Genomic DNA, 15,068 nt, shown 5'->3' with positions numbered 1-15,068 from the left:
CTGCTGTAGGAGGAGAGCTGAGAGCTTTGATAGCAGCTGAAATGATGGTTGCTCCACGTGCCCATGCCTGCTCCCTCAGAATGATGATCTTTGTGCAATCTCCACTTAAGCCACACTCAAATGGCAGCAAGATAGCCCAGGGGACTGAGCTGCTTTCCATTACCCATGCTCAAGGGAAACTTTGGAGGACAGCTCCCCAGGGGAACCTGACAAGGGTGACTGACATATGGACTTACTGATCTCCTCACTCCCCCTACACTCCTGTTGGTCTCAGGGACAGACCAGGTGGGAAAGCCAGGTGAGCTGTGCTGCCCAGGCATGCAAGGGGCAGTAGGGAGCTAGGTGGGGAGCAGATCACTGCCTTGACACAGGCTGGTCTCCTCTTTCCAAAGCAGCGTTGGGGGCTCTGTCACAACTTTGCTTCTCCTGGCCCGAGGAGTCCTATTCACTTCCATGAAGCACATGTCTGAGTGCGTGCCTGACCATGCGTCCCAGCCACCTGTGTTAACAGTCACCAGCGTCACTCTTCTAGGTACCTGCTCCTCTGTCTTCAGGTCTCCAAACTCGTCCAGGAAGGCTGTCTCAGAGGGGAACTGCTGTGGCTCCAGGAAATTCAGGAGGCTGAAGAGCTCCTCCACCGAGTTCTGCAGGGGGGTCCCTGTCAGCAGCACCTTGTGCTCCTGGGTATACACAGAAAACAGGTTGAGGACTCAGACCCACTGGCTGAATCCAAGGGGTCCCAAGAGCACAACACTCCTTGTCTTCCAGTCTCAGGAGCACTCTGGGTGGCCTGGGGGCACAGACATTCCCTGAAAGGCTCCCCTGGCCATGGTGGCAGCCCTGACCCAGCCACTGCCAAAAAACACTGTCTTGTGACTCCCAGGATGCTCCCCTGGTTGTGTCCCTGTCCAGCTCTGTGCAGCAACAACAGCCAAAACTGAGAATCTCACACTGTCCCCAGGCTTCAGCCCTGCCCTGTCACAGGGCCCTCAGGCAGGGCTGTGCTGGCACCAGACAGGGACGCTGACAGAGCCCAAGCTTCTGTGCACCTGGGGGCAGGATGTCCCTCTTCAGGGCTCAGGGAGAACAAGAGGCAATGTGGTCCAGAGCCATGTGATACTGAGGGGCATCAGGGACCTGCTGCTAGGCCCAGTGTGAGCAGGGTGCTCCGAAATCAGCAGGGGCATGTATGACTGTCATGTGCACTGGGAACAAGGAGAAGCTTTTATTAGAGGTTGACCATGTAGGTACACGTGCAATAAAAAGAGACAGGGGTACAGAAAACCCCTCAAGACCTGGGGGTGTGAGGAGCAGATGACCCCTCAAGGAAAACACATTCCCTTCCATGCATTCACACCATGGGCTCTGGCTTCAGGCACCACCGGGTGCTGCCTCCCAGGGTGCACCAGCTGCTCTGTCCCAGCAGTGTCAGAGACTTGGGTGCTTGCTCACTGCTCAGGCTAATCCTCCTGCCCAGCCTAATGCAGGAACATCCCCAAGAGCCACCAGCTATGAAAGAAGGGCAATTGTAAGGTGGGAGGCTCCCACAGGACTTGTACAAAGGAAGGTGATGGTTACAAAGTGGGGGCAGCAGCAACCCTGCTTTGCTCCAGGCTGCTCACAACCCAGTAGGGACCTGCACAAGACACAAGGTCACAGGGAAACAGCAGGGTCTTTGGGAACTGGAGACATAAGACTAAGAATTTTCAGAGGCCTGGCCCAGCTACAGGTGAGAGTGATGGAAGCTGGGTAGGGCTGGGAGATCCAATAGGCCTGATGGCCCTTGGTCCAGCAAACAGCAGTGCTGCCTTTCCCACAGCTGGAAAGGAGCTGGACATCCAAACTCATTTCTCAGAGAAGCTCATTGATCCCTACTTCACCATGCACAGTCCTGCACCTCCATCCCTGGCACGGACTGGTCCTATGTTTGCAGAGCAGTAAGAAACCAGCTTGATTACTGTAGCCCTGTTCACCGCAGGGACAAGGCACACCACAGCCAGAGGATGGTGTGCATGGCTGGTCAGCAACTGCCTCTGTGTGCTGCAGCAGCCTAAGCTGTGCTGCAAGGCCAGGCAGTGCTCTGTCAGGGAGTGTGCACATGGGGGGACTTACTTGGCCTGCTGTGGGTTAATATGCCACTTCAGCAAAAAGAAACTTGTGATGGCTGCAGGGCACCAGTGCCCCATCCATCAAACGGTTCTCCTGTCACTGGCACTACTTCAGCGACCTGATGGGTCCTGGATGGTTTTCTCTCTGACGGGGAGCTCTCAGCCCTGGCACTGGGCCTGAGCAGCTGGCAATGGCATCTGACTGCTAGGCATGGCCATCTCAGGCCCACCCTGCTCTCATGTGAACTTGGGCAGGACATGCTCACCAGGGCCATGAGCTTCAGCCCCTCCAGGAGTTTGCAGTTCCTGTTCTTCAGGCGATGTGCCTCATCAATGACCACACAGCGCCACTGGATCTTCTTCAGCTCCGGGCAGTCAGCAAGGATCATCTCAAAGGTGGTGATAACCACCTGGAACTTGAAGATCCCAGGGAGAGGGTTACCCTAGGGAGACACAAGCCATATGCAGCACTTGACTCCTGCAGGGTGGCAGGACACTGTCAGACATCCTGTCAACATATCAGTGTTAGCATCTGGCTCCTAGCCAGGATTTCCCCAGATTCATCTCAAGCAGCGGGCAGGTTCCTGCAAGCCTCCTTGCTGGCCGCAGGCTGTGTCTCTTCAAACCAGACACTGCTTCAGGGCAGATAAACAGGCCAGGACAAGGACTGTGGCTGGGGCTCTGCTGCATTTTCCCCCTTCTGCATGAGTTGGGCCTGTTCTTCACTCATGCACAGTGCACCCTGAGCCCATGCCAGCAAAGGGGTCTTAAAAGATCACCTTTCCCTCTCCAGATGAACCATAAGCTCCACATGCAGCTCAGTGCTTCCCAAGTAAAGAAAGCCAGGGCTGGGGGGGTGCATCCTGAAAGTGTTGTGTGCATCAATCACCTGTGTGTCCCTGTACACCATCTCGTACTGCTGGATCATCTGCCGGCTGATCTGGCTGCCGTGGTACACGATGGCATTCATCTCCGTCCAGGTGCGGAACTCCCTCTCCCAGTTGGTGATGGTGGAGAGAGGTGCAATGATGAGGAAGGGGCCATGGATGCCCATCAGGAATATTTCTGAGAGGAAGGTGATTGACTGGATTGTCTTCCCCAACCCCATCTCGTCAGCCAGGATGCAGTTCTTCCTGCAGAGAGGGACAGGGGCAGGTGAAGGTGGCTCTCAGGGGCAGGAACCACCCTGTCACTAACTCCTCGATGGGATGTCAGGCACATCACCTCCACCCACAGGTCTCTGACCCTACAGCATGGAGGATGGGGGGACATTGGTACAGTGGCCCAAACTGGTCTGGGTAAGCCAGACCATCCAGCTTCTTGCAAAACAATGGACTCAAAGTTAGTGTAAAAGATGCTGTCCTTTGGGTGCACACTAGCCAGTGAAAGATGCATCTGATGGCCTGCTGCAGCTGAGAACATGCATATTCCTGCACTCCTGCCACAGAAATGGGTCACCAGTAGCCTGTCCAATACCAAAAATCAGGTGTATCTTAGACACATAGCTAAGGCCTACTATCTCCAAGACCCATCAGCATTTACCATGGAGAAACATTCCTGAAGACTCAGTTGCAAAGCTAAAACAAACACAATTTTTCTGGCAGCTGCCTGCCAGCTCCAGCACTGGAAGGTCTCAGCAGCTGCTCTGTCAGGCCTGTTTGTCAGCTCTGCTCCCCCAGCTCTGCTGCTCCCATGACTGTACACACCAGGGTCCGACCGCCAGCAGGACTCCTCATGGGAGCACAGGGCTCCAGCCCCTCCTCACCTGTTATACCAGTTAAAGAGCAGCCAGTTCATTCCCTCCAGCTGATACTCCCGCAGCTGGTTGCTATTCTTATACTCCCGGGACTTCTCCAGTTTCTGCCAGGACTCAGATGCTGGGCGCTCCTAGGAGGAGAGAGCAGGAGCAAGGTCCACAGAAAGGAAGAGGCTAATGCTCAGCGAGGCCAGAGTTCACTTCTGCGGCTGTGCATCAGGACAACACTTCAGAACAGTCATTGACAGCTGATTCACAGCAAGGTCTTGGCCTCTAGATCCCACCCTCAGATCCTGCTAACTAACCCATCCAGAGGGGAGGATATGGGGCTTGCACTGCAGCAGCAGGGACAAGAAGGTCCCCACTGCTGGACCTTGGCAAGACACAGACAGTCCCTGCCTGCCCAGGGCAGCGAGCTGCCAGCCGGGTACGTTACCTCTGGGTACGTTACCATGTGCTTGATTTCTGGAGGGATTTGGAGGGCTTCAAACTCTTTAATCTTCCCTGGGTCAACATCCTCCTCCAGCTCCCAGGTGCTCTCCTCATAGGGCAGTGAGCACCACTTCACCAGGTAGTGAGTCACCTCCTGCAGCGCAGAGAAACAGGCTGAGACAGCGCAGGGCTCATGGCCACTCAGCCCCAGCATGCAGGCACAGACTGCGACTGAGAGCAAGTCACAAGGGATGGTCAGCGGCCCTCCATTTACCCCTGTGCCAAGGGGTCCCCGGGGGCAGGGCTCAGGCTGTGGAAGTCTGGGGAGGCCTTAGGGTGCTCAGAGATGACACGTAATGCATATTGTGAGTCCAAGCCTCCTGCCAACCTTCTCCCTCTCCCTGCATGGGGCAAGCAAGTGATGTAGCCGCTCACCTCCCCGGTGTCAGGGTCCTTCGTGTGAGCCACCTCCAGAATTCGATCTACCTCCACATAGTCTGGGTTGAACAAATCCTCATCAGGCTGCAACAGCAAAAAGTAAAAAGAGAGGTAAGTTCAAGGTGATTCCAGGGTTAAACAGATGGCAGGCATGAGTAAACAGCTGCGGGGCATCTGTCCCCAGGATGCTGCTAGCTGTGCGCAGCACACCAAGTGCCCTGGATGCGGGTACATGACATCTGTCTCTGGGCAGGGAGGACGCAGGAGCCCTGCAGAAGGCAAAGCTCTTGCTTTAGAGCGGCCGCTGGCATGGCTGCCCATGCTGGGAGCCAGCAATGTCGTCTCCAGCCCATCTGGCCCCAAGGTACAAAGCCCTCAGCTGTATGCTCCAGCTTACACGCAGCAGCCAGAGCTGTGACTGCCACAGCACAGAGCCACACATAGCACCCGATGAACTCAACTCCTCTGCAAGGGATGACACCTTGTTCTCTGTCTCTGCCTCTCTTCCCACCTTCAGCTCAGCAGTCACCAGCAGCAACCGCTCATGAGGTAAGGGCTCGAGGGCTCGTCCTCCTGCCAGGAACACCTGGGGAGGAGTGGGCTTTAGACTAGCAGTGGTCCTCGGAGAGACACATTGTCTAGGGCTTGGGAAGTAGAGAAAACAGGCTTCTATGTTCACAGCTCCCCAAGCCCCAGTTAGTCACAGGAAAAAGCATTTGCTCCTTGCTAAATTGTTAGTGGTACAGGGCATTCCAACACATGTTTTTTCTTTGCATCCTGGGAAAGACCCCAAACAGACTCAGGAGTGAGAAATTTGACACACACCCCCAGCTTTCCAACTACATTCATGGAGAAATCTTCATAGCCTACTGGCCTGATTTACACTTGTAAGGGGCAGTTTGAGGAGATCCAACAACTCTCTCCAGAGCAGCAAGATAAATTACAGAACACAAGATTAATCTGCTCATAGAGCAGAGCAGGCAGGAGCTGCCCTAAGCCCAAGTATTTATAGCTCCCTCTCTCCCATAGTATCTCTGGTCCACCATGAAAGCACCTCCAGTACTGGACGCTGCCCTCCCTCTCATTGAGCAATGCTTCCAGGGTTGGCAGTGCCTGGCAAGTGACATTTGTCACCCTGCCCACACCTCTGCCAGTGACACCACAGGTGTTCAGGGCAGTGTCATGGCCCCTTGGCTCCAGCATCCCCACCTGCTCACCCTCTTGTGCTGTGCCCTGGTTCAAAATCTGCCTGGAAGCTCGAGGTGCCATGCTGCTGCCTGGGCATTGCCACAGTGTCAGCAAGGGGGCACAGGCAAGGCCCAAGGCAGCACCCTGGGATCACTGAGCTATGGCAGAACTCAGGCAGGACAGGCACAGCTGCACAGTGAGTCCTCCCTGACCACTCCCAGCCCTGAATTTTGGCCCTGGAGCTGGTCTTGCCTGGGCAGGGAGGTGCCAGGTCCTCAGCTCTTGGCCTGCTCAGCCACCGCACTGGGCCCAGGTGTGCCAGGCTCTCACCTCTGTAAAAATATGCTTCATCTGAGCCTGCTTGTTCCGGAAGCGCTTTATCTTCTGGGAGATCCTGGGATCCTTCTCCAGCTCCTCCAGAGTTGCCCACTTACAATGGAGGTAGGAGCTGCAGAGGAAAAAAAAAAAATCAACAAAACATGACCAAAGAGGCCTTTGGGGCCGATCCCATCTGCCACGCAGACTAGCAGGGATCTCCCAGCGACCCAGAGAACACCCAGCCTATGCTGCGCCATGTGAAACTCTGAACTGGAGGAAGCTGTGGCCCAGGTCCAGGCCAAGACTGAGCACTGCGGCTGCAGTGGCTTTCCTGCTTCCCACTGCCAATGCTGGCTCAGGAGGACAGGGGCATCGAGACAGGGATGCTGGGGCTGCAGCTGGGGATGGGACAGAGGTAGGAGCACACAGCCCTCACTCCTGCATGCACAGGGCCCACTGCTGTGGCACAGAGCACCACAATGTCACACGTACAAGTTCCTGTACTTGACGTAGAACTCCTCCATCTCAAACGCCAGGCCTCCGGGATGAGCCTGAAACCAAGGGGAGGAGAGTTAGCGACAGTCAGAGCCTGTGCAGAAACTGGGGTGCATCCTCTGCGACATGGGCACAGAGAGGCATCCCCTGCCCAGCCACAGCCTCCAGGCAGGCTGAGCCCCATGGACAGCGAGGATGGCCAGGCACTGTGCATGCTGCCTGCACCGGAGGCTCAGTGGCCCTGGGGAACATGGTGTGAGATCACCCTTGAGCATGGCAGACTCAAGCACCTCCTGGGCATCAGCCCAGGCCTGACTCCTCTCCAGAGGCTTTCTGGTGCCCAGGGCAGAAGAGGCACCACATTGATCCCCAACCCAGCAAGGTGCCAGTCCAGGCATACCCCAGCAGCACCCTGCGAAAAGCAAGTTCAAGGAATGGCACAGCAGCACTGACTGCTGCTGCTACGTCTCATGTCCCTGCTGCACAAGGCAACCAAGGTGCTGTCTCTCATCTGCCGAGGGACCTCCAGCCCCACTGACATCTTTGCCACTCACCTCCTTCTGCACCATTCTGGAGGCAAGGATCTTCTCAATGATATTGGCATCATCCTCAGGAGGTTCCTGGGGACAGGAGAGCAGAATGCTGTTTTCCTGGCTCATAGTGTGGCTTGGCCTCTGGCACCCTCCCAGCACAGAACAGCTGCTTGCTCCTCTCCCAGCCCACCAGCCGGGCAGGCAGAGCCAGCACAGCAGGAGCTGGGAGAGCTGCGCTTGGGGAGCCCTTGCTGGGTGTGAGGGTGCAGGTGCTGCCAGCCCAGCTACACTCACCCTCTGCCTATGCTCCCCAGGCCAGCAAGGCCACAGCACTGACTGTTGTGTTTAGCTGTGCAGGTCCTTCCAGCTACACCAGGGCAGCCAGAGAGGGTAGCAAGTCTCCCAGAAGACACGAGGAACCTTGGGCACTTCCTCCCCAAGATTTAAGGAACGAAATATGCCAAAATGTGTACATCTCCTGCTCCCAGCCACTATCCATGCCAGATCTCTGACTTGCCTTGGCATTTATACAACCCTATAGCGCTGGATGGCCCCAAGGGCCCCAGGAGAGCAGGGAGCAGGGCTGTTGGGCCCTGCCACAGGCATCTTCTGTTGCTGCCACCTGCTCATGGCCACAGGCCATGGGCAACAGCACCTCAGCCCCGCCACTGTCCATGCAGCTCTTCCCAGCAGGCTCTAAGTGCCACCTCCTTCCCTCCATATGCTTCGACTCTGCCATAAGCAAATCACCCCATGACGCTGCAGAGATCTTCCGCTGGCCACCCACAGGCTCCCACCCCAATCCCTCACGCTGAGCACACAAGCTTTACTGGAGGTGGCCCTAAGACTGTCCTGCTTCCAGCTCTGAGATGGCAGGCACAGGGCAAGTGGGGAGGTCAAGGCTCTCCCGGCCACGTGCTGTGGCAGGACCAGCCCCACCGAACACAAAGGAACAAGAGAGCCGGGCTTGTGCCTGTCTGCACTGTAGCAGGAAAGGCACGGGAAGATTAAGGGGAGAGGACAGACAGCAAAAATGTGGAACTTGCTTGAGCATTAGAAATATTAGTTCTGCCCTGGCTGGGAGATGGTATGGCAGCAGGAGGAAGAGCAAAGTGCAGAGCAGAAAGGAGGTGGACTCTCTTCATCCCCTTCAGACGGAGGCAGAGTCTGGTGCAGGGCAAAGCAGCCCCAAGATGTCCCTTTGCAGAGCAGAAAGACCCTCCAAGAAAGTCACAGGGAAGGCTGGGGAATGACAGACAGCTGGGGCATCCCACACCACTCACCCAAAAGGGTCTGGAAAAGCCAAGGCAGTGCCCAGAGCTGCAGTAACCCCTCCGTGTCCCAGCCCTCAGCCGACCTGCTGCCTCGGCACCCCACCCTGCAGTGTGGGGCAGGATGCTAGACCCAGTATCGCGACACAGCAAGCAGGGTAACAGCAGCTCTGTCTGGGCCCCTCAGCTGCAGTCCTGTGGCCCAGAGTGGCATTTCTTCCCTATTTGGGGAGCTCTGCCCCACGCCAGGGTAACACGTCCAAGGGCAGAGATGGTCCCACTGCAGTCACTGTGCAGTGCCCGCTACCCTACGCCTGGGCATCCACCCTGGTGCTGCTGGGTTCCAGCCTGACCCTGGCCACAAAGGGTTTGTGTGAACATGGCCAGGGGCACAGTGCTGTCATCACAGATGCCTCCAGCATCCTGTGGCTGAGAGCTCCCATGCTGACCCACAGCCCAGCCGTCTTACACAGGTCCATGGCTCATCACTGGCAGCCTGTGGGCTGCCAGAGGAGCCCTGCACTGCCCTAGAGAGCTGCTGAGGAACGTGGCCAGGATCCAGGGGGGAAAGCTGCAAGTCCAGGCCATGGGGAGAGCAGCCCTGAAGCCTCAGCACTCCCATCTTGCCCTGCTGGGTCAGACCCAACCCTGAGAGCAGCCAAGCCCAGGCCTGGCTGAGCCTGCTGGCAGGAGCCCAGAGCAGCCACTCAGCAGAGAGCCTTCCTGCCGTCAGACACCAGCCTTAATAATTCATCTGGAGCAGGACAAATTGAGGTGGAAGTTGAGGACTAAGAGAAGAGCAGGGTGGCAGCATGGACATATGCCAAAGGCAACCTACTCCCACCTGCTGCTTTGAAAATCTCACTTGGAGAGATCACTGCCAGGAGCCCAGCTGGGACATGGCCCCGGGCAGCAGCTGAAGCAGCACCGGTAGCACCTCCTGTGGGTGTGCGCCAGCCCTCCGGGTGAGGCAGGGAGCACCAGGCCAGGTCTTATTTACTGGCTTAACAACAGAGCTGACTAATACCCACACCAAAGCCTTGTGAAGAGGGGACTAGAGATGTACACAGGAACACTATGAAAACAATTAGTGACCATTATTAATATCTAGCAGCTTTGTTAGAAACCAGAGAGAGGGAATGAGCTGCAGGATCCAACACACAGACCAGCAGGAAGGAGCTGCCAGCACCCACCACGAGCTGGTGCTGAACCAGCGGGCAGAGGAGGCAGGGCAGCGAGGCTCAAACTGCAGTGACACCAGCTGGTCCCTGCCACGCTGCCCAGATTCCTACCATGCTGCCCTGTGGATCAGCTTGGCTGGCAGGTGTCAGGCTGGGTATCTCTACACTCCAAGGCACTGATAGAGAGCAGCAATATGGGCAGAAAACAATGACCTGGCACCTACAAAGCCCTCGGCTGGCAGAGCCAAAATAATAGACTAACCTGATGGACAGGAGCTACAGAGACAGGAACTAAAGGTGGGCATGGGCAGTGGGTGGGTCATGCCTTCATGGACGTGTCCAGCTACATGACATGTTCCAGAGGCCTTAGTCTTCACGCAGGAGGGGGACAGCTGGACCTGCATGCCTCTTGCCTACCCCTTTGTGCACTCACAGTCCCTGCAAAGCCAGCCTGCACCCTCCCAGACAGGCACACTCTCACCCCATCCTTGTGCTGGGATCCCCCACTTCCTCGAACCTCAGCACTGACATCCTTGGGACAACCTGCAGGATGCAGGAAGCCCCATCACCCCAGTCCCACATCCAGCCCTACCTCTGCCTGCCATGCCAGAGTAGAGGCAGAGAGCGCAGAGGTTCGCCCAGCTCCCAGCACAGCTATTGTCTCGCCATCATCATCCACCACCTTGAAATCCAGGTCCTCATTGTACTTCCTCCTCTTCACTTGCCGTCCTGAGCGGCGCTTCTGTGTATGGGATGAAAAAGGCAGTCATGGGGTAGATGGGTAGACCAAGTACCTTCTCCTTGCTTGAGTGGAGGAGAGAAAGCCCCAGGGCTGCCTGATCTCCAGCCCACCCCCTGCCCCAGTGGGACAGAGGTGGTGGGAAGAACAAGCAGCACTTGGAGGTAAACCCATCACCATGGTGCTGAGGTCTCCATCAATGCCTGACCCACACAGCCCCATTAGCCCCCAAGACCTGAAGCAGAGGAGCTCCCCAGCCCTGCAGGGCCGACCTGCCTCCCCGTGCTGTGCTGGGAAAGGGGAGCTGCCAGCAGCCACAGAGGAGAGGGAGACTCAAGGCTGAGGGATGTACAGCACCCAGGGCAGCAGTGTGCACCCAACCCAGGGCCACCAGCTGACTTCCAGCAGTGTGGCTGGTAGACCACTCCAGGGCCGGGGTCTAGCCGCCACACTGCTGAAAGTGCTCTCTGATCACTGCACCCTAGGGCCCAGCTCTTCTCCCACTCAGAGGCAGACGGGATTAACCCCACCAGCAGCCAGCCGAGGGCTTTGGACATACCTGGCTGTCAGCCGACTCCGCAGACTCCTCTGGGCTCTGCACGGATGGGCTCAGGAGATCCTGATCCAAATCCAAACTGTCCACTGGTATCTCATTTTTCCTCTTCCCTTTCTTCTTCTTCTCCACAGGGGTGTCCTTGCTGCCAAGACAGACTGATGGTTAGGTCTTGTCCTAGAGATCCTGAGGGAGAGCCAGCAGGCAGCCACACAGGGCTCTGCTCCCACTGGATCACCCAGCTCAAGGCTCCTGGGGCCTCCTCGAGCACTGGGGATCCCCGGTCGGTGATGCTCATTAATCACCACCACGTTCCAGTACATTGGGATGAAAGGGTCCACCTGTCCTGGCCTGGTGTGAGAAAGGGGCTGGGGGCTCCCACCAGCCAGGGGAACAGCCCCACAGGAGCTGTAGGAGATGGGGTTCAGCTCATGGCCAGGCCTCAATGCTCCTTTGGCATGGGGACCCCACATGTGTGAAGTCTGCCAGGATGCTCTGGATAGTGGCTCAGGCATGGTGATGAGCCAGAAGGAACCCAGCCAGCCTCTCCCCTCCAGGCAGGGTGACCCTTCCTTGGACCATGAAGTCTCCAGAGTTAAGGCAGGTCCTGCAGTTGGGAGACCCTCCCCAGCTGGAAGACCAAGACAGGGACCTATATCCAGCGCAGGTGCAAGGAGAATCTCCCCACTGCCAACCCCAGCAGGCCAGGGCAATGAGGTGCCTGCTCCGAGCAGAGCACTCACAATCATGTCCTGCACTGATGAAAGACAGGAATATACTTCAGCAGCTCCAGAGGCAACCCATGTCCTGGTACCCCAGAGACAAATTTTCCAGCCCAGTCTGAGAAGCACCAGCCATCCTGCTGGCCACCTCCTGCATGCGCCACAGAGCCCTGCCAGACCCAGATAAACCTTTACACCAGCGTTGAGATAGAAGCTGCTCCAGCTCGTGGTTTGTCTTCCTTGAGCCACAGCACCAAGTCCCCTCCCAAGACAGCAGCCTAGCAGATGCTGGCCTGTGCCTTCACCCGGAGGGAGTTAAGTCCCGTGATTGCCATGAACATGGGGAAGATGCAGGTCCCAGACTTCCACCAGTGCAATGGCCCATCACAGCAGTCACCGCCGCCTCCAAGGGCCATGCAGGAGGCTCTGTCCCACCAGGCAACTGTCTTCCATGCTCAAGTTGTGGAGGGGATTTGGGCCCTGCTCCCAGTGAATCCCACCACCTTCCTGCAAACATAAAAATGCGACGACGCAACCCAGCCCTGTGGCACCCAGTACCCACCACAACCTGCCTGCACAAGTGAACGTGCCTAGGAAGCACCAGGGTAAGAAACAGCTACTCCCAATGTGCCTGTCCATCCTTACCCTCTGCAAGGAAAACTGTTAAGGGAAAGATTTCAAAGAGCTGGTGCCTGTCCCTGAGCTGAGCAACATCCCCTTCCTCATTCACAGCCCTGCCATCCACTCCCTCCACATCCCAGACCTGCACAGCAGCAGAGGAACGGTTAGTTTCAAAGCCGCATCGAGGTTTTACCCCCATTTCAGGAGAAAAATCACCACTTGCCTGGGACTGGCAAAATCCAAGCAGTTAAAAATCTGCTGTTCAGGTCACAAATGCCCCGGCTGTGCACTCACGCTTCAATTAGAGGCACTGAAAAGGCACTGCGAGCACTGCTTCCACCCAAGCAATAACTCCCAAGATATTGATTTGTAAGTCACAATTAACAACTGCTTCATTCATGAACCAGTAGTTGGCTATGATTAGAAATAATTTAGAAGAAATTATGCCACCATTATCTGCCACTTAGAGGACTCCCAGCAATCATTTCATCTGCACGAAGTGCCTACCCTGCCTGCCGCTCGCCTCTCACTCCCCACACTGCAAGGGGCCCCCAGCCCACCTCCCTGTCTCCGTCCTGGGCAGCGGGCACAGGGACACACACAGCCCTGTTCCCTGCAGAGCTTCCACCTTGACATCCATGGGTGCCTCCAACCAGCAGCCACTCCTCCCACAGGTGGGTTTGTCGGTGGCTGACCCAGCGGCTCAGGCAACAGTCTGAGAAGAGGCTTGAAGAGGGGCTGCGGAGGGGGAAGCTGCAAGGAGGACCCACGGGCTGGACTTTCCAAGCAGCAGGGATGGACCTAGGTCCTCCTGGAAGGTGCAGGTGAGCGGGAGGTAGCACCATGGGCTCAGGGTCCACTGGGCCAGGGTATCAGGAAAGCACAGAGCTTTGTGGGACTCCCAGACTCCCACACATGGTTTCTTCTGGCCACATGATGTGTTACAGAGTTATATTAATTGGTCTTTTTTGCATGAAGTGACCTCTTCACCAAGGCTCTGCACACTGGCCGCCAGAACAGCAAGCACATCCTCCTTCAGCCCTGCTCCTGGTACCCTCAGACCCTGCCATGCCTTTGCAGAAGGGACCAGGGTCTCCAGCCCTGCAGCGGGGGTCACGCCACCGCAATCTGCATGTCTAGCGGACTGACCTGCTCACGAGCTTCCCATGGCAGGTCACATTGTCATGGGCTGCTTTTAGCGCTCTGTGAAGGCACTGATGGCAGCCAAGGAACCTGCCAGGGTGGCAACAAGCTCCTGGACAAGAGCCATGAGTGCCTCCAGGAGCCCAAGCCTCCACAGTCTGCTCTTTCTCAGGTTTCCCCTACTTTGGTCTGGTCCTTAAGGTCCCACTGCAGCGGTGGACCTCTGTGAACTGCCCATATGGCAGTTTCTTACTGGTGGAGCAGATGTGTCATTAGGAAAAGCTGCTAGTTGCATCCCTCATCTCAGGATCCTCCTCGGTGCCCAATACTGCCTTTACATAGGCTTCATCCTTCCCTGCCTTGCCTGCAGCCCCTCTACTTCTCTCTCCACCTCCAGCCCCTCCACTTCAGCCCTCCTTGGGGCCTTGCGGAGCCCTTCCTGTACCTTCCCGACACTGTCCACCTGATCTGTCCATCCCCATCTGCTCCAGCTCACCAGCCCATGACAACATGGGGGCTTGGCTTCCTCGTGTGCAGAGCCTGAGGCTCCAGGAAGACCAGAAGTGACAGCGCTGCACACCTCAGGGACCTGCCGGGGACATGGTGCCCAGCTCTCACCCTGCTGAGCTACCTGCCAAGCCTAGTGTGGGAACTTTGCTGCCCCACACCTTCTTCTGTTCACCACGAGCCCACACCAATGGCACTAATGGCTGCCCTGGTGCCAGCTCCACAGACCTGGCCTCTCCAGGATCTGGCTGTTGGTGAGCTCTGAAAGAGCAGAGCTGTGGAAGACCCAGGGCTCGGTCCTCACCCTGCACACATCTTCTGTGGGTAGCCACGGCAGGACAGAGGTGGGCAGATCCCACAGACCCTGGGAGACCCATTCTGGTGACCATTTCTAGGAAAGTGCCCTCAAGAAGCTCTACCAAACTGGTGTTTTCTAACAAAGAAAGGTTTTGCTGAAAAATTCCCAGCTAGCTGCTGTACTAATCCCGTTTACAGTAGAAATACATTCATCCTACAGATTATTTACAGTACACGAGGAGGGCCCAGGTCCAGTCGATAGGCCTGCTTTGCACAGGACTCTCCAAAAACACTTATTCTTGCCAGTCCATGACAGTAAACCAAATGACCCTGGTGCTGTTGAGACCTGCTCTGCTATCTGCACACATTCCCAACTGAAAAGAAATCAGAGCTAAGAAATCAGAGCTTCTGGCCAATCAGCCTGCTAATTAAAAGGATGAGCAATTACCGGAGGCGGTGGTGTTGGGTTGCACAGTACAAGGGAGTTCTCAGGCCTCCCCCCACTGCGGACCTTGGCTGTTAGCACAGCTCCACAGCTGCAAGTGAGGGACAGGTCGTGCCGCCCAGGAGAGGGACAGGAGACAGTGTGTGCACCACCATCCTCCCAAAACTGACCTGAGGGAAGGCAGGCTGCCGGCCCCCACGCATGCGGGGATCCTCACTTGCACAGACAGCCCAGGACCAGGTTTGTCTCACCCACGTACCCTCTGCCCGGGCCCCAAAACAGGTATGACAGGACCTCTGACACACAGGACCTCACTGTCCT

The 15,068-nt window shown here is 56.7% G+C and overlaps 1 protein-coding gene across 10 annotated transcripts in view; it reads right to left on the bottom strand.

The window, feature by feature from the left end:
• CHD6 (chromodomain helicase DNA binding protein 6) overlaps positions 1 to 15,068 on the bottom strand; it is a 100,781-nt gene that overhangs the window by 33,452 nt on the left and 52,261 nt on the right. For 7 of the 10 annotated variants that reach the window (XM_075057917.1, XM_075057925.1, XM_075057934.1 and 4 more), the window contains 11 exons: positions 11,019 to 11,157; positions 10,313 to 10,462; positions 7,290 to 7,355; positions 6,733 to 6,791; positions 6,253 to 6,370; positions 4,732 to 4,818; positions 4,301 to 4,450; positions 3,874 to 3,995; positions 2,998 to 3,241; positions 2,375 to 2,551; positions 537 to 680 (listed from right to left, as the gene is read on the bottom strand). In XM_075057917.1, coding sequence (XP_074914018.1) covers positions 537 to 680; positions 2,375 to 2,551; positions 2,998 to 3,241; positions 3,874 to 3,995; positions 4,301 to 4,450; positions 4,732 to 4,818; positions 6,253 to 6,370; positions 6,733 to 6,791; positions 7,290 to 7,355; positions 10,313 to 10,462; positions 11,019 to 11,157 — 1,456 coding nt within the window. The remainder of the gene's footprint in view (positions 1 to 536; positions 681 to 2,374; positions 2,552 to 2,997; positions 3,242 to 3,873; positions 3,996 to 4,300; positions 4,451 to 4,731; positions 4,819 to 6,252; positions 6,371 to 6,732; positions 6,792 to 7,289; positions 7,356 to 10,312; positions 10,463 to 11,018; positions 11,158 to 15,068) is intronic. The other 3 variants (XM_075057890.1, XM_075057897.1, XM_075057952.1) reach the window with 1 other exon arrangement.

Source organism: Buteo buteo, chromosome 2 (genome assembly GCF_964188355.1).
Source record: "Buteo buteo chromosome 2, bButBut1.hap1.1, whole genome shotgun sequence".
NCBI lineage: Eukaryota > Metazoa > Chordata > Aves > Accipitriformes > Accipitridae > Buteo > Buteo buteo.
This window is presented reverse-complemented; position numbering and strand designations above follow the sequence as displayed.